This window comes from Pteronotus mesoamericanus, unplaced genomic scaffold (assembly GCF_021234165.1).
Source record: "Pteronotus mesoamericanus isolate MK-2021 breed Mesoamerican mustached bat unplaced genomic scaffold, CSHL_Meso_final contig_90, whole genome shotgun sequence".
NCBI lineage: Eukaryota > Metazoa > Chordata > Mammalia > Chiroptera > Mormoopidae > Pteronotus > Pteronotus mesoamericanus.
This window is the reverse complement of record NW_026555277.1, coordinates 8,329,816-8,352,541: the sequence shown is the minus strand read 5'-3', so window position 1 is coordinate 8,352,541 and position 22,726 is coordinate 8,329,816. Positions and strand designations below refer to the sequence as shown.

The following is a 22,726-nucleotide window of genomic DNA, read 5'->3' as shown; positions in this document are numbered from 1 at the left end:
CTCTCAGATTGTGTAACGGAATAAAACATCTAGTGTGTCTTCCCTTTGGCAGCCATTTATTATACAAAATCCCTCTGAACTCTTAGCTCAAGATTCATCTCTCCCAGAAATACCTTACCCGGACTAGCCTGGTATGAACCCTAGATCCCACCCAAATGAATCTATTTCTTCCTCTTCTCAGGTAACATATATTTTATGTAGTTAGAATATTCTTTTTATATATGTAAATTCCAGTGGCCTAATCTCTCGTTAAAAGTCTGTCTTTCAAAGGCAGAAACCATGTTGTAATTTTTTAGTATCACAAAATATTAATTATCACGGATGTTTAATATTTTCACTGGTAGTTAGTTAAGAATTGTCTGCATAGTGTTTAAACTTCCAAATAGAAAAACAAATAGACCAAAGATCTCCCACACAGAATGAAAGCAATGCTTCCTGAGACTTTGTGACAACGTTTGTCTCGACTATTCCCTACGGAAGATAACAAGGATGCCCACGAATCCTAAATATTGGACAGCTCAGCTACTAACCTATAGTATTCAGTATCTGCAGAACTCTCACTTGTCAACGCGGCTCACTCTCCAAAAATATATCACCCATAAGTGATGGCTACCAGAGAACACTTTAGGTATAAGGCTAAGATTATGAAACCAGCAGATCAGGTAAAACTTAAAGGTATAAAATGTCCAGAGAAACATTTACCAATGTGAGAGACTCCTGAAAAGCCAACACCTTTAAGCTGCAACCACTCATCATTGTATACGTCCTATCTACAAGGCATTGCAGCGGGCTCAGAAGAGGAAACAACATGAGCAAGCAAGCCAGTGCTGCACTTAAAAACTATATAACCTAACAGGGGAGACACGTGTAGAAATTCTTATAAAATAAGGCCAAAGTGATAAGTGACACAAGGAAGAGACAAAGTGCTGTGAGAGTTCAGAAGAAAAGAATATAGCTTATACTTTTACTTCTGTCCCTTTCACACTTTCTGTCGTAACAAGTCATGTAACCATCTGATCCTCTTTTTAAGTAAGGCAGATTAAAAGCTCTCAGAAAGAGACTATATAATTCTGGGATGAAAAGGCTCCATCTCCTGGGGAAAGAGAATGGAAATAGGCAGAAGTCAAGTCATCGATCTTCAAACTATCTCCCGTGCCTTCATGCCATCCATACACCCTAGGGGAAGCACTAATCTTTCCACGTTGCTCAGCTCCAAAGGTCCCTGTTTTCACACTCTCCTTCTCCAATGGCTTCTCCTCTGCTTTCAAACATATATGTCTTCCCATCTTTAAAAAGCATTTTGCTTAAGCCCCTTCTAGCTCCCCAGCTCGCTCTCCTTTCCTTTTCACTGTGAGACTTCTCTGATGAGAGCTCTACATTCACTGCCTCCACTGCCTGAACCACCGAGCCTTCCTCCTGCTGCCTGCAGTCTGCTCCTATGGCCCCCGAGCAGGAACTGCATGAGGATTTTTCCTCAGGCAGTCAGGCAGGCAGTTGCCTTTTCTCTTTGGTCTTGCTCCTGCACGTGGCACTGTGAATCACTCTACTTGGTGACAGAAGGAGCACGGGATTTGATAAAGACGAATATGAGTAAATTGGCTGAGTGACTTGAAGCGAATTACTTAGCCCTTAAGTCTCTGCTTCTTTATCTTTGAAATGAGGATAATATCACCAACCTCACGGGTTTGTTGTAAAGATTAAAAGTTATAATTTAGATAAAGTGCCTAGCACTGTGTCAAGCACAAGTACAGTATGTACTTGATGACTGTTAGTTCCCCCTTTTTGGGCTAACTCACTCCTCTATCCAGATTCTCATCCTCTCTCACTCACACTTTCTTCACTGGCTCCTACTGCTCCTTCCAGTTATGACTGTTCCCCAAAGCTCATCATTGGACTTTTGTTCTTTTCTTCATGCTCTTGCCAGGAAAAGATATATCCAAATATTGCTCCTCTACATATGATTCCCAAATCTATTTCTATAGATCCTTTTTTCAACCTAAGCTTCAAGCCTATTTTTTTAAAACTCTTTCCTGAGCATTCCCACTTGTATGTCCTATAATCCATTTAAATCCATAATGTATTTGAAAAAGATCTTGCCCTGGCCAGGTGGTTCAGTTGGTTGGAACATCGTTCCATACACCAGAAGGCCACAGGGTCTATCCCCGGTCAGGGAACACACCTAGGTTGTAGGTTTGATCCCTGGTCAGGGCATGTACAGGAGGCAACCAATCAGTGTTTCTCTCTCACATTGGTATTTCTCTCTCTCTCTACCCCCCTGCCTCTCTACCTAAAATCAATAAATATATCCTCAAGTCAGGAATAAACATTTCTTCAAAAGAAAAAAGATCTTTGTGTTATGTTTTCAAATTAACTCTAATTACATATAAGCTATCAATGGTTTTATAAGCGGTGATATTGTTAAATGGACATACTATAATCAATGGAGTTTTGTGACACCCTTCCTCTACAAAGAGGAAGAAAGAGGGAGATTAAAGTAAGGCAAATATAGGAAAATGCTCCAGAGGTATATGAAGCTTACAGGTTAGGCCTACAGAGGCTAGATATTTGCCAGAAATAAGGCATCAATCAACACTGCCTCAGACTCATTTCTAAACGAAGTAGATTTCTCAGACTGGAGACTAAAACCACATGAGAGCCCTGGCTGATGTGGCTTGGTGGATAGAGTGCTGGCCTGCGAACTAAAAGGTCACCAGTTCGAATCCCTATCAGGGCACATTCCTGGGTTGTGGGTCAGGTCCCCACTTGGGGATGTGTGAGAGGCATATATCGCTCACACAATGATGTTTCTCTCTCTCCCTCTCTTTCTCCCTCCCTTCTCCTCTCTCTGAAAATAAATAAAATCTTTAAAAAAAAAAAATAAAACCACATGAGAGACTAACCGATTTAGTGAAGCTAAACAAGATAGTTTTTATTTCAGAAGAGTTGGTAACTTCCTTCAAATTAAATAAGATATACAACTTCCTGGAGCAGTGTCCGTTAAATTGTGCCAGCCTATCTGGGCCTGGACACAGGGGATATACAATTTAGTTTTCCACAGGCTCTCACAAACCTCTATTGTCTTTTCTCCAGCCGGGTGCACCTATTTATGTTATATGCCTATCCCATGTAGGCATCTAAGTTTGTAACATTCGGTTTTGAGTGTTTTCAGATAAGAGATTTCAGAACATAATAAACTGCTTCACTATTGGGATTCCCAGAATCAGAAACCTATCGTTTAGAAATAAGTCATTTTCTCTCATTTGCATATTCTACATTGATTCCCTTTTAGTTTTCCCGCAGATTTTTAATAAATATTCTTTTGAAAGTATGGGCCCTTACAAAGCGTCGTAAAAGGAAAAGAAAGAAAGAGGCCTTTTTATACATTCTTGAGCCAGAAGAAAAGAAGTTGGGACCCCTGGTAGCAGGGCTCAATGGTGACTACAGGAGTCACAGTGAGAAAACCCCAAAGAGAAGGCAAAATTCAGAAGAAATTGAGCTGAGAAACATGTGCAGCCATCCCTTCCTCCCTGGAGATTTTCATTCCAGAGCTCAAATACTGGTGGATTTGTGTTTTAAATAAGGAAAACCATTGCTTTATATGCCCAAGATTAGATTTAATTGAGCCCCACCCATGATTTTCCCAGTCTGTCAAGAGCACCACTATCCTTCAGATCACACAGGCACACCACTGACAGCCTAATCTTCCTGAAAGATTACTTTCATATGTCAATTCTCCAGTCAGAACTTCCAATGGTCTCCCGCTATCTACAAGGGTAATTAATAACTGTAAGAAGGAAGTGCCCCATCTCCTATCTAGGAGACGTGCCTCTGTTTGAGAATCACTGCTTGCAGTTAACAACTGGACTGAAATGGACGAATAAATGGATTATACGCAGGAAAAAAAGCTGAAAAACAGTCACCTTCAGAATAGAACACCAATCTTCCAGACCAACATTTAAAACCCTCCATGACCTGGCCTCAAGTTATTATCTTGCTAACCTTATTTCCTACTAATCCGCACCCACTTTTCATTCTTCTTGTATATCTTTCATCCATGTGCTTTCCACCTAAATTGCCTTCCAAATATTTCCCTAGCAAAACTAAATAAATAAATAAATAATAATTCTACAGTCCAGTTCAAGACCTGCCTTTTATGGGAATCTTTTTTCAATCACTCCACTACTGTGGCCCCTATTAACACTCATTAAGCACAGTGAGCTCTTTGATGACAATATTATCATACCTTACATGTTACAGAACCTGGCATTGTGCACATACGTGCACTGTGCTGAATTCCAGAAGAATGAATTAACTGCGAGTTTCTCTGGATCAGAGAAGTGATACACGTAACGGTAGGGAGGACATGCTGATGCATCTGGACCTACACCTCTGAATGATGCCCATGAGGGTTCTGACAAAACATACTCTGAATCCTATGTCTTCCTCTACATATTGAGAAACAGGTGCATGGCAGAGGGGAGACAGACCATAAACAATAAACATAATAAAATAAGTGAATGTTATGGTAATATGCTAGAAAATAAGGGCTATGGCAAAAATAAAAAGCTGAACATGGTAAAGTAAAATGGGAGTGCCTGATGCAGAGGGGCAGGGATGTGGCTTACAATTTTAAATAGGAGAGTCAATGTAAAGTCCATTGAGAAGGTGACATGTGAATGAAGACATTATTGTAGTCTGTGTAGATATGTCCATACTTTCTTTTTTTAGAAAGAGGGGAAGGGAGGGAGAAAAAGAGGGAGAGAAACATTGATTTGTTGCCTCTCCTACACACCCTAACCAGGGATGGAATCTTCAACCCAGGCATGTGCCCTGACCAGGAATCAAACCAATGACCTTTTGCTTTGCAGGACTACGCCCAACCAACTGAGCCATCCTGGTCAGGGCTGCCCACAAATTCTTTAACACACCTCACCTTAAGAGGTGGAGCTTAATTACCCTCCCCTTGAGTATGGCCTGGACTTACTAACTCACTTCTAACGAAGAGCATACAACAAGATATTGATGGGATATCACTTCTGAGATTGAGTTATAAAAAGAAAACAGCTTCTATTTTGGTCTTGATCTTGGTCTGAGTCTTGCCCTTTCAGGGATTACTGGCTCAGGAGGAAGCCAGGGATGTTCATGTGAGCAGCCCCATGGAGAGGCCATGTGGCAAGGAAATGGCACCTCCCACCAACAGCCATGTGAGACAGCTTGGAATCAAATTCTCCAGCCTATTACAACGACTACGTTCCCATCCAAAATCCTGACTGCAGTTTCATGAGAGACCCTGAACTAGAATCACCCAGCTAGGCTGCTTCCAGATTTCTGACCGTCAAAAACCATACTAAATGTTTTACGCCCCTAGTTCTGGAGTAACTTGTCATAGAGCAATGGGTAACTAATACAGACATAAAGGAAGTGAGGCAGTTGGCCACAAATATATCTGAAGAAAGAGCATTCCAGGTGGAGGGAACAGGCACCTAAAGGCCTAAAGCCAGGTGATGCTTAGAGTGTTAGAAAAACAGCAAGAAGCCAGTGTGGCTGCAGTGAGTTAGTGCGGGAGAGAGTAGTATGAGATGAGGTCAGGAAGGTAACAAGGTCCAGATCACGTAGGGTTTTTTAGGACCATCGTAAGGTCCTGGTTTTACCTTGTAAGTGAAATGTGAAGCTAGTGCAGGGCTTTGAGCAGGAAAGTAGCAATGATGTGATTATTATATTAGATCACTTTGTTGGCCAAAAGATGCACAGGGATAGCAGCAGGGACACCAGAAGGGGGCTATTGCAAAACTGCAGGAAAAAGATGACAGCAGCACAGACCAGAGTAGCAGGGGTAGGAATAGGGGGCTGTGGGAATAGCAGGATAGTGTGCCTATGCTTGGAGAGAAGGAGAAGGAGAGGGAAGGAAAAATTGTCATGGAAAACAAACAAAAAAGATGATGCCTAAGTAGAGTCGGGAAAGTTGAATAGGAGTTTGTTGTGAAGACAAGAGCAAAGAGAATACAAAGCAAATGAGTCCAGACGTGTATGGGCAGGAAGCTGGCAAAACTTCAGTGTGATGAAACTGTGGGTGCTATGGGCAAGTGACAGAGGATCAGGCCGCAGAGTTCAGCAGGACCAAATCATGAATAATCTTGTGTGACGTGCAAGGCATTTTGAACTTTATCCTATAGGCTATGGAAAATCACTAAAGAAAGGACTTTAAGCAAGAGAGTGACATAATCAGGTTTCTGTTTCAAAGAGATCACTCTGACATCACTGCAAATTCAATTGGAGGGAAGTAAGTACTGACTGGGAGAAAAGTTAGGAGGCTGGTTGTATGTACGGTCAAACCAAAAATGGAGCAGGGTGTGGCGAATCTAAGACAATGGAAGCTGGAATACAGAAAAACAGCAGATTCAAAAGACAGTTGACCAGTTAGGCTTTGGAAGTAAGGACAAAGAGAAAAGTGGGTAACTCCCACTTTTTCTAAGTTTCTAGCTTAGAAAACTGAATGGATAATGGTCCAATTCCCCAAGATAAGGTATGTAAGAGGAGAAATAGGTTAGGGGGAAGAGATTATTAATTTTGGACATGTTGCACGGGGGACATCTAGGCGGAAATGTCAAACAAGCAGGAAGAAATGGGGGCCCAAAACAGTGGCGGCATGAACCTGGACCCAGCGGTACACTCTGAGAGCTGGAACGCGGGTCGGGATGAGACAACTCAGAAGACAGCGAAGGGTGAGAGGATCGAGGACACAATGCCAGGGAACCTTAACATTTAAGGGGCAGGTAAAGAATGGAAAGGAAACCAAGTAGAAGGTGCCTGGGAATGAATCTAACAGGACAACTATTTTCAGGTTAAAGGACTCCCCATCTTCCCTGGGTGTCTTTGATACAACTTTTGGCTCCCCAAGGACAGCAATGAATAACTTCACTGCTTGAAGGATCTACTCTAGAATCAGGCTGCAACCAGACAGCGGATGAAGATAGTAACTAAAACTAGACAGGACACAAAGGCCACGGCTACATTTAGGATGCTGAGTCAAATCAATGTTAACTGTAGTTATATAACTAAAACTGTATAATAGAAATTGGTTAAAGAATTATACTGAAGAGATCAAGTCTTAAAAGGCATTCGGAATGCAGCAACAGAAGTGCCTGCTATGCTAAATACTCTCCTCTGAAGGCAGAGAAGTACAAAATCTCTACCTCTGTTAAAGGTCTCCTCCTTAAGAAAGCCAACTTCACGCAACTGCCCAGGTTTTGGTGTCAAGGGCTGATTCCTAGCCAGGGGTTGCCAGCTGCAGAGGGCGGGGCTCTATTTTGGGCTGCCTGTCCCTGAGCCTGGCCGCGTCTGGTTTGAGCAGCATGCAGCCCCAGTGACTCACACACCCATGCAAACCGCCTGTGGCTCAGTGGCCTGGCCTCGGAATGCCAGCCTTAGGCCAGCTCCCTCCTCACCCCATTACACTGGGATAAATAAATAAAGAGCCCCGCCAGCAGCCGCACAGCCTGATGGCAACCAGATGGAGAGAGAAAGGCATGGACAGGGCCAGGGGAAGGAACTCCCTCCAGCGGACTAGACTGAGAGTGGGCTGTGCCGGCCCAACCATTCTGAAGTTCCCCTTTAACATAGTTCCTACACACCAATTCCTTGGCCCCCAATTCCTTGACTCATCTTCTGTTCCCAAAGGTCACTTTCAGCCCCAAGTCCTAGCAAATGCTCTATATGGGGCTCTTGCTCTCTGTGAGGATCATGCCAGCAGCCACCCTACCCACCTGACTTGCATCAACATTGCCAGTATTCCCCCTCTAGTAGGGCTACCATCAACTGGCCCCCTTGGGCTCCCTGGAAATGAGAAATCAGAGGCCCTGGGGGGAGAGGAGGGGAAAGGGCTAAATATGGAGAAGTAACAATCTCTTTTAACATCCTTAAATATTTTTCCTGGCTTTAGTGTCCTAAGAACCTCCCTGTCCTACTGCCCCCTGCCCTATCTCTGTGGCCTCTTGCCTAGCAATAGCCCCAATATGAACTAGAAAAAACAGACCCCAGGCACTGACTGCATGGCCCTCTGACTTCAGTCCTGGCCCCCCTGCACCTTCATCCCAAGCTCTCTGGCCCGGGTTTGTTTATCTTCCTATGTTGCTTATTTTGATGGCACATCCTTTCAGCTCGGTCTTGAATAACCCTGTGACCCTTCTGTGTCCTGTTTGTAGGACCCGAGGCAAGCAGAGTAACTGAAAAGATGCAGCGACCATAAGAAATTCTGCAGTCCTGTTTGGAAACCTTTCGGCTCTAACAGCAATGCAGAGCATTCAGTGATCCCAGAGGACAGTGCAGTGATCCTGAAGGTCACAAGAATTTCACACTATCCTAGCCCCTAACTCTCATCTAATTGGTGTGTACAACCAAAGTAGCAAAATGAAATAGGGATCATCCTAGACAAGAATATAAGAGGTTCCAAACAAACAACTATAGCTTTATGACCTTAGGCGAGTCATTAAACTTCTCAGAGGTCCAATTTCTTAATCTATGAAATGGAAAGCTACAACTACCTATTTCTCAGATCCTTTATGGATATAATCAAATTCTACAAGTTTATGTGGTTTGGATGTGATCCACCCAATGTCTAAAGGACCAGTATTCTTCAAGTAGTTAGTTCCAAAATGCCAATATCCTCCCTGGACCAGCAACTGGATTCTATATGCTTTTGCATTCAGTTCTGTAGGGTTCTCCTTGCCCCAAGAGTATGGAAGAGATGAGCCTCCAATTTTATACATGTGAAAATAGAAGCTCTGAGAGAAATGATTTATCCAAGGCTGCAAAATAAACCAGGAGAATAATTAAAGACCCCAAATACAGGTATAGCAAGCAACACTGTATCTACAGGCCACACTACCACAATTTTCATAAAATCCCCCTGGCATATATTTACCAACATATTCATCCACACACTATGGAAAGCCTACTAGATCTAGGCACATGTTCAGTGCCGGGGATATAGAAATGCGTTCAACACAGTCCTTGTCCTCAAGTAGTCCATAAATCAGTAGAGGAGACAGACAGTCGTGCAGACATACAAACAGTAACATTACAAAGTTTTAAGTGGTAAAACAAAGGTACAAACCACGGTACTATAGTAGCAGGGATGAAGTATCATCTTTACAAGAGTCCTGAAAGGTCTCCTGAAGAAGCTGAAGCTGACACTTAAAAGATTAATAGACGTTTACAAGGCATAAGCCCAGAACATTGGGCATTCTAGATAAAAGGAACAATGTGTACAAAGACATAAAGGTTAGGGAAAAAGCATTTTTGGTAATTAAAAGTCATTCTATATGTCTGAAGCATAAAGTACATAGAGAAAAATGTCAAGAAACTGAGCTAGATAGGAATGTAGGCACTAAATCAGGAAAGGACCCCTCTGCTGAGCTAAGAGTAAGCCTTGCATTGTTTAACTAAGGGGCTGAGGCATGAACTAGTATGTCATCCCCAGTCTCTGTTAACCTTACATCCAAACTTATAGACAGGGAAAGCTGACAGGAAAAGGGCCTAGGAAATCTACATTTAATGGTCTCTCTTTCCTCATAAAGACTTGAAACCTACTCTGTTTCAGGATTTAACAATACAGGATTTCCTTCTCCAGAGTTACAATTGCTTCCATAATGGACTTTGCATTCAATTCGCATTTTTTGTCCTTAGTGTTAAGACCTCAAGCATTATGGAGTCATTGTTCAGCCAACACACAAAGGCAGAACAGAGAGCTCCAACTCAAGAACACCTGCTTTATGCCGAGCTCTGTGAAAAGGACTAATTTTAGGTTCAAAAGCAGTATGAGTTACAGCCACTATCCATAAGGGGCTTATGAATTAGCCTAGAAGACAAGATAGAAACATGATTAAGTTATATTCTATAATAATAGCATCATTTACCTATATAATAAAGTACCAATTTGGGTTACATGTACAATTAGAAAATAGGGGAATAATACTAAGGTACTAACTGTACAACTAACAAGTCCCAGAAGAGTTTGAGAAGGAGAAGATCAATATTGACTGGTATTATCAAAGGTCACTATTAATAATACTCCCCCTGTTTGGCATCTACCAGATGTTTCTTTTGGCCAAGCTCAATCCTTAGAAGGGAAACCCAGGCAGGAGCTTCTGACAGGCCACAATTATCTACTCCCCATTCATTCCTTTGCCAGTCCCCTTATATAAACACTGTGATTTTCCACAGCCTCCTGTGCCCACAAGACAGTCCCCAAATGGTAGCCCTGTGCTTTCCACCTTCCTCTACTGTGGGATGTTGAGGGGCCTGGACAAGTAATAATAACTAGCCCCCCTCAACCCCCACCCCGCTCCATAATCCAGACCTGTGATCAGACCTCAAGAAGCAAAAATGTAGCAACTGGACAACCAAGCTTTCCAAGGTCAGAGAAGTCCAAATTAAATATCCAGGTACTTTAACAGAGATATTTTATGAATGTTAATCAGCCCACTTTTGCCTTTTACCTTCTTTCCCCCAACTTCCCCATGCACATCTCAAGCTTTACCAGACTTTCCATAGGCAACATTTTCAGAGAAAGAGCTTCCCAACCGTGTAAGCAACCTAACACCTAAACACAAGTCACCACTCAAGTACCTGGGAAAAAAGGAAGTAAAGCCAAGTTGCACAAGAGAAAGGAAATAAATACTTTACCTCTACCATAAATTGTTCCAAGAAAGATTTTTCTTCAAATGGTTCTGTCTTCAACCGATCTGTAATAAGAAGGGGTAGAGAAAAGAAATGTGAGTCTCAGGACAAGCTTCTTACCTGTGAGATAGAAAAGAAACAGAGCCCAAAACTTTGTGGGAAAGAGCACAAAGATGCAATACCCAGAGGCCCCCAGGCCAGTGAAAGAAGGGGTAAGAGTATGTGGGCAAGCAGGAGGAGAGGGTGATTAGCAACTAACGACAGGTTCCGTGGCAGCATGTGCTCTAGGAGGTTTTCCCAACATAAAGACAAAGGTCAAACTGAATTTTTATTCTGAAGTTGGAGCTATGCAGCTTCCTATAGTCCCAAGTTCATGTTGCCCTCGTACGATTTTGTAGAGCTGTTGGCCCCTTTCCAAGTCTTTCTTTGCCATTGCCTAGGGCATGTCTGGACTCGGTTACAGCTTCTATTGGCCAGTTGGGCACCAGCCAGGTACTCGAGGCAGAGAGAAGTGTCACCAAGCATCAGGTCTCCAGTCTGGGTCAGCACCCAGCACCCACCCGCAAGGAAGCATCTCTTTAATAAAAATAAAGTGTCCCCCTTTTCTGAGGCACCTTTGATTATCTGTCCCATTCCCCATCCAACATCTGAAAGAACGCCCTCTCACCTCGGCTCAGCGTAGCCCCGCTCTCCTGGTAGTCCTGGATCTCCAGGTCTTTCATACGAAGCAAGGTTGCCAGCTCCCTCGCCTGGCACTGCAAGGCCAGGCTCATGCCCATCAGAGGACGAATCAAATGTTGGGAGACCTTTCATGGAAGAGATAGCAATTACCCAACAGACACATATGCAATATTCCCTAACACCGTATTAGTAACTAGAAAAATACTGAAGAGCAAATGTTTTCATAGAAACTTACTGTTTCATAGGCAAGCAATCCATTTACGTGAATGTAAAGACAAATGGAATAATTAAATAAGTACATTAAAGAAGTTCAAGGATTTTCTCTGTGTCACAGATAAAAAGATGAGAAGAATAAAGAATACACAGGAATAGGTACCTAGAGTTATAAAGGGAAGGATGTGATGCAGCTGGTAAGAGGAAAGTACGAAGTCAACTCTCAGCAGAGAATGAGAGACAAAAGCAGAAGATGCAAGTAACCTTTCAGAAGGTAGGCTGTGGCTACAATGCAGTGTGTGAGCTGGTGTATTATAGGAGACAAAAATCCACAGAAAGCTGAGATATTTCAAAGTTGAATTTGACCCAGATGCTACTGAAGAGCCATTTCAATTTGTTTCTACCAATGCAGCGAAGTCTAAGGTCACTGCTGTAACAGAAGCAAGCCAGTCACCAAGAGACCAGCCTAGGAGGGAATAAACTGCCAACACACGGACACACACCTTGCTCTTACCAAGAGGTAAGAAGGTCGCAAGCATAACCATACTGCAGTGCAGCTAGGATGCTGCTCTCATATGATAATGTACAACTACACAAAATGATCATTTAATTCACCTATGCAAGGTTTCTATTAGCCTTGGAAAGATAAAAGACTTAGCCAAAGAAAATAACTAAAATCAATAATCTATTTGTGGCTTGGAGATGTTACCAGAGTTTCTTTCCCTTCCCTGAAGGAGATGAACTGAGGAGGCACTAAGAAGAAATGCCCTAGACCAGAGGTCAGCAAACTTTTTCTGTAAGGGCCAGAGAGTCAATATTTTTGGTTCTGTGGCCCATAGAGTCCCTGTCGCAATACTCAGCTTAGCTTTTGTAGCATGAAAGCAGCCATAGACAACATGTAATAAATGAGGGTGGCTGGGTTCCAATAAAACTTTACAAAAATAGGCAGCAAGCCAGAGTTGGCCTGCTGACCATAGTACACCAACCCCAGCCCTCAATCTAAAACAGAGAATTTTTAGACAAGATCCGCCCCCGCAACAGGCTTGAAGTGAGGAAATGGTACTGGAGTGTCTTATAAGATGGGCAAGCCAGATGCATCTCAGTCAAGATCAGAAGTTTGAACTCTTTAGACTTTTGTGTTTTTGTTTTCCATTAATTTCTAGTAAAACTTACTGCTAAAAACTCCAATTGTATTGTGGCTCAAACTGAGAGGAAAGGACTTTTTCCACATTTCTCTAATGGCAGGGGGAAGTTAGGGGTTAGTGACAGCAGCCTTTGTACCAGCACCAGGACCCAAGAAATGCCGAAATCAGGTCCTGCTGTAGGTACCAATCATTTCTTTTCATCACACAGCACGTCCCAGTCTGGTACTGTCTGCCAGCTCAGATCCTTAGTATAAACTTAAACTTCCAGGAAGTACTAATCAGAATGTGGCAGAAGTTCTGCTTCGGGAAAATTTATCTGCTCTAGATCCAACCCTCTGTCTTAGGAATTGTTTTTGGTAACCTTGACCCTGTTCAAGGTAAATCAGGAAGAAAAACATGTGACTACTTCTATGAAAGCAAGTCAATGTTTGGTGGGTTGAATTGAAAGTAATTGCACTTGCTAACCCAGCAGTGTCACCATCCATTTGGGGACAGCCCTCAAATAACAGAAACTCCTAAAGCTAATTAACCAGCCTCTCTCTAAGAAGCCACCTTAATAGCAATTTCTTTGAATGGTAGTAAACATAACATGAAACATGATGAGAAACAATCTTTAATCAATGTCGTCTGATTAAACATGGTAATGTTATACCAGGCACCTGAAATTATCTACCAGATTCCAGTGTCCACATATCAAAAAAAAACAAACAAAAAACTTATCAGTAAATATTTTAACTTCTAAAATATTTCATAGGATTGGGTTACATCACTCTGAATCACTGACTCACTTCAAAGTTAGATGAACACTAACTTAGATCAGTTAATTAAAACAAGGCATTGTGGCTGAAAGAACGCATTTCAAAGCAAATCCACAGACACTACAAGGGAAAATCTTGAAATGCTTTTGGAGGCTACAGACACACCTACCCATCCCCTTCATTTACAGACAGCAATATATGAAGAGATGCAGTTCAGCAAGTCAATTCAACAAATACCTACTGTGTGCCTAATACATGCTTTGACCCTATGAGGCCTATACCCTCAAAGAACTCAAAGAGTTAGGAGGAGGTCAGGAAGTGTGGTGGATATAGAAGCAGGAGTGGGCAATCTTCTTCCAAAGGGAAAGCTACTTATAATCTCCCACAATGTCTTCCGATTTCTCATAGAAATATTCAAAAGTTACAGGCAGGAGAGCAGAATGGCAGTTATCAACCCCAAGATGAGTCATATCAGGTTTGGATGTAGTGAAAAGGGTAACAGACTGGGGATTCAGAGACCTAGATTCTAGTTCTGGCTCTGAGAGTAGCTAGATATAAAAATGGCTTAATGCCACGTACTCTAAATGGTCCCAATCTTTTCTAAAAAGAAAAAGTATGAAGTTGGAGTATTTGCTCTCACAGGTCTACTATAATGCTAAAGGGTAAGTAATACTACATAAGTCCTTCTATTTAATCCTCGTAATTCCATAGTAAGGTTGTAATTGGTATCTCCACTTTACAGATAAAGAAATCAAGACTCATAAAAATCCGGTAACTTATCCCAGGTAATACAAGTCATCAAAGTGGTGAAGCTGAGTTACAAATTCAGGCCTGCTGGTTCCAAAGCATATGCTCTTTGCTCTTTCTGAAAAAACAAACAAAAAGAAAAATCCCTTTGCATGTGCATCCCAGGAATTATAAAACGGCCAAAGAGGCAACAGATTTGAAAGTCAAAATATGGACTATCAAGAATTACATTAGACGGGGACAGCGGCAAGTGGGTGCCCATTTTAAAGCTTGATTCACAGGCACAGGCCCCACGTCCCACCCTCGTCACAGTGAACCAAATGGATTGGCCTGGCTACCACTGTGGTCACGCGCTACAGGTTTAACAAAAAGATAATCAGGTTCTGATTTTGTGTGTGTGGACAACAGTGTGGAAGCTAAAATTGACATATTTTTATGTAAAGTTTTCCTATTCTTTGATTCTTAAACTTTGGAAACTAAAATAAAATAAAAAGAATTACATTACAAAAAATGTATAAACAACACAAAAAGAATTACATTAGATACTGGACAGAATACACACTGGAAAGAAGAAGATAAGAAAAGGTGGCCAGAAATAGAAATGGGCTCCGTGTTGGAAAGCAGAGATCGAAGCTTTCTATATTCCATAATATCTTACAGAGACTTAAGAACTATTAAATTATGAATATGGATATATTATGTTATAGAGGGTGTAGGGAAATAGGTAATCTTCTACTCTCCTATATGACTAGTAGGAGTTAAACTGCACAATCTCTCTGGAAGACAATCTGGCATTATGTTACCAATACTAAAGATGCTACTATTCCTCATTCAGCTATTCCACTTCTAGTCATTTAACCACACAGTTACACACTGAAAAGTAAACACAAGGATATTTACTATATATAACAGCAAAAGAATGGGAACATTTAAGTGTCTACTAGTAGCATATCGAGTAAATACATGATGATATATTCATTAAGTAAAACACTATGTTGTCATTAAAAAATATTAAAGTAGGTCTTCTAAATGTACGGGGATGAATGATTTCTAAGTTCTATAATTAAGTGAAAAAAAGCAAGGTAATGAACAGTGTGAACAGTGTGCTGCCATTTGTGAAAACACATACATATACCGAGATAATATTTGATTGTACGAGTATGTACAAACATACATATATATGTACCTATATATAGCTTTCTTTAAGAACTCACAAGACGTTGGTATCAGTAGTTGCTTTAGAGAAGGAAAATGAGGGAGTGGCAAAGGGGGTAGAAAGAAGACGTATTTTTTTCACTGTATACCCTTAAATGTCTGAAGTGTTTGTCTTTTGCATGAATTACTCATTCAAAAAAAATTAAATAAAAACTATCACAAGAATGAGCAACAAACAAAAATTATGACTGTGTGACCTCATAGACACACACAGAAGCTTGAAATAGTATCCACCTACATCCTTGCCAGTGTCCACTAGCTCTCACTTTTTCCCTATAAAGCTTCCTCAGGTCCAGGGATTTTCCTGGGATGGCATTCTTGTAAAAATAATTTTATTTTACATTAAAGAATAACCATTATCAATTGTTCAACGCTCACTTCTCCCCTCAGAAAACCACGACTCATTCCACTCTGAACTCTGTTGCCTCTTTTCTTACTGCAGCTCCCCAATTGGAGGAACTTGCCTGGAATATTTAGTTTTTTCTTTCTTTTCTTTTTTTTATAGTTGTTCAATTACAGTTGTTCCACATTATTCCCAGTTGCTCTCCCCTGCCCCACACGCCCCCCACCCCCGTTTTTTCTTTACATATTACTTTCAATTATAATATCATTATTCTTTTGAAAGAAAAAACTATTAGAACTCATCAACCTCCAAGGAGAACTGCCTCCCCAATTCACTTCTAAGCTCCTAGGGCTGTGTGATGCAAAATGAGACTAGCCATCACATGGGCTTCCCAAAGGTGATCCAAATGTTTTGGTCCCATAACAAGCATTATTGAGGGAACAGTGCCCCCTGGTGTTACTTAGAAAATATTACAAGGGTTTAAAGAAAATAGGTAAATTCTGTATGTAAAGCAAGATGGAAAATGTCACAAGAAATTCAATCAAAATCAACAAATATGAGTGACTATTATCTGCAAATAGGAGTGACTATTGATGGACCTTAGAAATTCAGAGTTGAATGATATATAATCCTCCAAGAACTCAAGTCAAGCTTTACTGGGTTCCAGATCAAGAATAAACACCAGAGAACAGTTTCTCAAAATGCACTTTACCCTATCCACTCTAGTGATGCCAAAGCACCACATCACCTCTGGGAAACTAAAGAAGGGAGATAGGAAATGATGCCCACTTGTCAGATGCCTTTGCTGATAAACCTATACTCTTAGACCTTGCATAGGAGACCCCCCCCATGCTATCGACTGAAACAAGCTCTGTTATTATATAAGTGTAGGAGAGACCAGCAGCAGTCTGCAAACTAATTCTTAATATCCACTCTCAACTAAAAAAAGCTTTTATAAAGTTTTTATTTATTCATTCATTTATTTATTTATTTTCAGAGAGGGACAGAAACTTCCATGTGTGAAGGAAACATCAACCGGCTGCCTCTCATACAAACCCAACCAGGGACCTGGCCTGCAATGCTGTCATGTGCTCTGACTAGGGATTCAACCAGTGACCTTTCGGTTTGCGGGATGACACCCAACCCACTGAGCCACACCAGCCAGGGCTCAACTAACAAATTTCTAATAAAAGCTCTCAGGGCCTAGAAAGCTACAAGTGAGCAGAGGACATTATTCCCTTAGTCCCTGAAAATAAGCTCTCAAATCAGACCTATCTGCAAGTTAAATTCCAGCTCATTCATTTATAAGCTGGATGACTCTGAACAAATTACATTCAATATCGGTTTTCAACTCTGAAAAACAGGAAAAAGGATACTTATTTTGCAGGACAAATTAAATGATGAGATAATGTTTAGAAAGAAACCTAACACTGGTACATACTCTACCCTGTTGCCAGAGTGATACTGATAAATCACAAATTAAATCAAGTTAAGCTCCAGCTTAAAGTTTTTCAAGGAACCCCTGTTGTCCTTGGGATAAAATCCAAACTCACTAGAACCCTTCAAGATCTGGCCATTGCCTACCTTATTTCTCTCAACTCCCTGCAATCGCAAAGTTCCCCCACTTTCTCCACATTAAAACATTTCCATGCGTCTCAAAATGCACTCTTGCCTAGAATGACCTTTTTATTTTCTCCCAATTAATCCCTACTCATCTTCAAGACTCAACTCAGAAACTCTTCAAGAAAGTTTGTCGGATCCTCAATCATCCTGGGCCTACCTCAATCAAACAATTTACCATACTGTAATCTGTTGCCTGTCTGTCTTCTCACTAGATTATGAACTCCAGGAACAGGCTATGTTGTCTTGGATCTGGACACGCAACAACTGGCCCATAGTAGATGCTTAATAAATGTTGAATAAAGCAATGAATAAAGACACTCAGTAAAGGATGTAGACTCAAACTCTGCTCCCTTTACAAGGAAAGGATGTACCAGTCAGGAATCCTTTTTGCTTTCTGTCTAGAAAAGGAAAGTTTTCTAACTGGAGAATTTCAAGTGTAGTTTAAAAAAAATAAGAGCACTTGAAGCTTCATTTCAAAGCAGCTAGCAGCCTCCCTCTCAACCCCGAATTTGAATTTTACTTACCAGGGAAGGGCTAGCTAGGATGCAGTGGAAACTCCAATAGAAGGGGAGACCACAGAGCTCACTCTGCACCCGTAGTATCAGTGCCTCTGCCACGCGATCACAGGAGAATGTAGCTTTTCCCAGGCAAACAATGTCCTTCAACAGTGGACGAAGCAGATCATCCAAATGCCCAAGAAAAGCCTCAGGGGGAGCAGTCAGACGCTTGTTCAGCTCCTAAGAGGACAGCAGGAGTTGTACAGAGTGAGGGCACTAAAAGGAAACTGACTCCTTCATAAGTAACAGCAATGGAAAACTTTGGTTAACATGAAGACAGTAGGCATGAGAAGAGAGATCAATTGGCCAGCCTCACAATTCTGCCTTATACTGTACGCAGCACAGAAACTAACACACATACCCATGTGGAAAGATCCCCGGGCTATAGGTAAAAGTGCAGGACATTCACTGGAATTGTCTCAATCTGATTCAACCTTCCTTGACAACTGACAGGCCAGCAAGCTGGGTGATGTTAATGGCCCCTGACCTTCACTAGGAAAGAAATTATATCCATTACCACAACGCCACATTACTTCTCTTTGCACATACCTTGGCTCGCCGGCTGACCACACTGGCATCCACCTGTTCATGCCACACCTCTTGAAGATCGGAAACCAGCAAGGCATAGCCCTGTTTAGTGATGTAAGCCTTAGCCAAGAGGGAGTTTTCGGCAAGCTGTAGCCATGCCCATGGCTGCATCAACAGGCCTTGGTCCAGTTCCTCCATCTGCAGGAGAGTCTTAATTTAGCAAAGTGTCCAAGGGCACTACAGGTCGGAGGTGGGGGTGGGGGAGGGGATAGACCATCAGTTGAAGATCAAATAAGTCTCATGAAATTCCTCCCTAATAAAACAAAAAGCACAGATTTACATTCTACCCCATTCAGTGCCCCCCATCTCTCTACCCCCAGTAAATAACCAACTGAGCACCCATCGTAGTACCTCTTGGGCTCTAAGAATCTGTTTAGAATTTCGAGGGATTTTTTTTCCATATTAAGTTCCTAGAGGGCATAAAATATCTTTTTTCTATAGTGTTTAAGCCTCAGCATATTGGTGTTAATATTTCTGCTTCCTAATAATATAACTTAATATGGAAAACATTCTTGTTGCATATTTATCACATTCTTAAGAAATATGTCAATGCTATCCTTTCCCAGAACATCTAGAAGAAACAGTTCTTGTTTTATAAAACATCATAAATCATAAGTGTCATCAAAGGAAATTCAAGTTATTTGATCATTATCTAAAAACAAAACTCGGGAAAACCTCAGAATTTCAAATATATGTGCATATTCCCTAAACATATACATATTCCATAAGTATACATACTATAATGACAAATATAATATAAAATAATAAGTATAATAATAAACAATAAATATAAAATAATGTAAAATATATTCCCTAAAAATGATTTTTTTTTTTTTCAGAGAAAGGAGAAAGGAGGGAGAAAGAGAAGAAGAGACACACCAATGTGAGAAACATCATTGCCTCTCATATATGCCCACAACCCAGGAATGTGACCAGGAATTGACCAGCAACCTTTTGCTCTGAGGGATGATACCCAACCAAGACACACCTGTCAGAGCCATAAGACAGATTCTTAACCTAGAGTGTATGTATGTGAGTCCTCTGGAATTACACACAAAATTTGTGTGCACATGCATAGCCTCTTTTGCGGAGAAGCCTGCAGCTATTGACAAATTCTCAAAGGGATCAACGACGCACAAATAAAGAGTGAATAAACACTGTGTCCGAACAAATGGGAAAGCCCAAATCCCATTTCAAGAAGAACGTGCGAGACTAAGAACTCATGCAAAAAAGCCAGGGTACATCACAGGGGTTGAGATGATGAATTAATGTCCACTTCACTCATCCCACACATCCCCACCCCAGGGCGCTGCTATCAGTGATACCATGCCCTGCTGCACATCCTGGAACTACTGGAAACCAGCTTTTCTACTTCTACAACTCAGTTTGTAGTCTTAGTAGATGTTCAGTAACTATGGCTACTTGACAAGAAGTTTGATTTTTCGTGTGGGTTTAAAAAAAAGAGGGGGTGTTAAAATTTCTCTCATTATTTCAGTATATAAAAGTGAAGTGGGGGCTCATCTCAGAATATCGAGACAATTCCTTAGACTTCATTAACAAAGTTAACATGGTTTCTTCCTCTAGTCAGTTCCATCTCAGTCCAAGCCATTAGTCTTCCAACCATGACCTCCTTTTTGAAGCGTGGCCTTGTAACATAACTTAATTTGTACAGCCAGTAGACAGGTAGAATATAAATACACATTGTGACTTTTATTTGCAGCTGCCTCAAAACCTTCTGTTCAGAGAATGGTGCCTCAGTCACATTTCCTACCACGCTGTTGTTTCTACCTGTCAGAAGATCTTGGAATGATTAGGCTAATCCTCACTGCACCAGAGTTCCACGTTGCCAAATGTCACAAATGCAAGCGCAGTCGCCAAGCCCCTTTCTCCCTAGAGGCACTGCCTAGCGTGCATTCTGATTCTCCAAAAGGAGGTCGATCATCCTAGCCCCTCACTTCAGAAAACCCGTTAGCTCAAGACCATCAAACTGTAAGGATGTGTACCTGCGTGTGTTGCGGGTGGAGGGCGGGGGGTTGAGGGCAGGGTAGGAGTTTAAAGTGTAGGCAGAGTCAACTGGCCGCATAAAAACGTCTGAGATCCCCGGCTGGTGTGGCTCAGTGGATTGAGCTCCGACAGGTGAATAGAAAGGTCCCGAGTTTGATTCGCAGCGACGGCACACGCCAGGTCCCCAGTAGGGGGGATGCGAACTGTGTTTCTCTCCCTCTCCTCCCTCCCTTCCTCTCTAAAAAATAAATGAGAAATCTTAAAAAAAAAAAAAAAATCTGAGATGTTCAGCATCAGACCTGGGGTTAGCTGGCCCCACCACACACGTCCTGTTCTGAGTCTGAGGCCTCTCTATCCCACCTTTTTATTTTTTCCTTTAAGACCGTCTTTAACCTTGACGTTAACCAGACTGACTCCTTTTTTATTCTTTTTTTTTTCCTTTATTATTCTCGAATGAAGTTGGGGCGCGCCGAAGGCCAACAGCGAGGGGGGGGGTCACCTGAGAACCCGGCTCCGCACCAAGCCTCGCCCCTCAGCCGCCGGCCCCCTTTCCGCGTAGTTCGTCCGCCACCCTGCAGAGGGGCAGCAAGGGCCCATCCACCCTCCCGGCTGGACCACGCCCCGTCCTTCAGGGAGGGGAGGAGCCCTCGCTACCTCTACCACAGCCCCACCCCAGGAGCCCCGCCTGGCGTCCAGTTTCCTTTCGCTCTCCCCAGAAAAGCCTTCGCCGCCCGCCTTTCCATTTCTACAGCACCCGCTGCAGAGGCGTGGCCCGAGACCCCTCAGAGGCTAACAAAGCGGACAACCCGCTGTAGGGTCGAACCGAACAGCCCGCCAAGGCGTGGCCTCACAGACCCCGCCTCGCTACCGGGAGGCGGGCTGTGCATGCGCGGCCCCCAAGGCCCCGCCCATCCCCAGGGTTCGGACCCGGAATGTGGGCCGCGCGTGGGTCCCTCCTGGACAAAGCGGCTGTTGTCGTGCTAGCACGCAGCGCCCGAGCGGCCCTCGCCGCTCGGCCCAGGCTCCCACCCTGATTCGAGCCCGAACCCCCACCTACCGTGAGCGGCTGCGACAGCTCCCAAACTCCCCGCAGCAGGCCTGCCGGCCTGTGCTACCCGAAAAGCCTAGAGTAGACTCATTCCGCCCCCCTCCCAACGGGGAGGCGGGGTCTTGGGGCACAGAGGCGGAGCCCGGATCTGACGAGGGCGGGACATCTGGGCCCACTGAGCTGATTGAAGGACCGCTCCGAGCTGCAGGCCCACCGGGGCCTTAAGTGCTAGAGAGGCAGGGCGACCCGCTGGTAGAGAGGTAGAGGGGTAGTGGGACAGGCCGAGTGGAAAGAATGCCGGATTAGATGCAGGAGTGGGGGTCCTTGTGTTTGAACTTGTCAAAAAGTGCCAGTTCCCCTCCCTCCCCTACCTTTCCAACCTCTTTGATATAGGTAGGGAGAGGGCTGAACTTCACTAGATTATCTGTCCATCCTCTCCAACACTTTCAGCGATGTGTCTCCCAAGCATAAATCCCACGGTCTCTCATCCTTCACCTCCTCGCTTGTCTCATTTCTCCCTCAGTCCATTTCCATAATTACGCTTGATCACCCCCTGAGAATCTTGAAATTGCTCATCTTGTACTTTGTACTCTTGAGCTGGATACCTGAGCCCGAAAAATTCTCCCCGTGCGCTTTCCACAACTGAAAGGTCTTCCTCTTGTTAAAGCCAGCCTCAGTGCTACTTCTTTCAGAAAGCCTTTCCCACTATCCCCAATCAGAACTAATAGTTTCTTTCCCTTTGCTCCCATAGCATTGTTCTAATCTTTATTCCAGCTTTCTGCTTTGGATTTTAGTTAGTAATTACATAAGTCTTTTTAAACTGTGTCTTGAGAGGACAGGGACCCTGTCCTATCCATAGCTGTAGTTTCAGGACCTTGCACATGGGAAGGGCTCAATAACATTTTTTTTTTAAGATTTTATTTTTCAGAGAGAGGGGAAGGGAGGAAGAAAGAGGGGGAGAAACATTGATGTTCAAGAGAAACATCAGTTGGTTGCCTCTCCCATGCCCCTAACCAAGGACCTCGCCTACAACCCAGGCATGTGCCCTGACTGGGACTCAGTCAATGACCTTTTGATTCACAGGCCAGCACTCAACACACTGAGCCACACTGGCCAGGGCTCAATAA

At 42.8% G+C, this 22,726-nt stretch overlaps 1 protein-coding gene across 1 annotated transcript in view; it reads right to left on the bottom strand.

Annotated features, from left to right (window-relative positions):
* Nucleotides 1-21,693, bottom strand: part of NHEJ1 (non-homologous end joining factor 1) — a 76,103-nt gene extending 54,410 nt beyond the window's left edge. Inside the window, exons 1-5 of the mRNA XM_054585645.1 lie at nt 21,609-21,693; nt 18,509-18,685; nt 17,927-18,139; nt 11,345-11,483; nt 10,684-10,742 (exon numbers count right to left, since the gene is read on the bottom strand). Coding sequence (XP_054441620.1) covers nt 10,684-10,742; nt 11,345-11,483; nt 17,927-18,139; nt 18,509-18,685 — 588 coding nt within the window. The 5' untranslated portion in view covers nt 21,609-21,693. The remainder of the gene's footprint in view (nt 1-10,683; nt 10,743-11,344; nt 11,484-17,926; nt 18,140-18,508; nt 18,686-21,608) is intronic.
* Nucleotides 21,694-22,726: the final 1,033 nt, after the last annotated feature.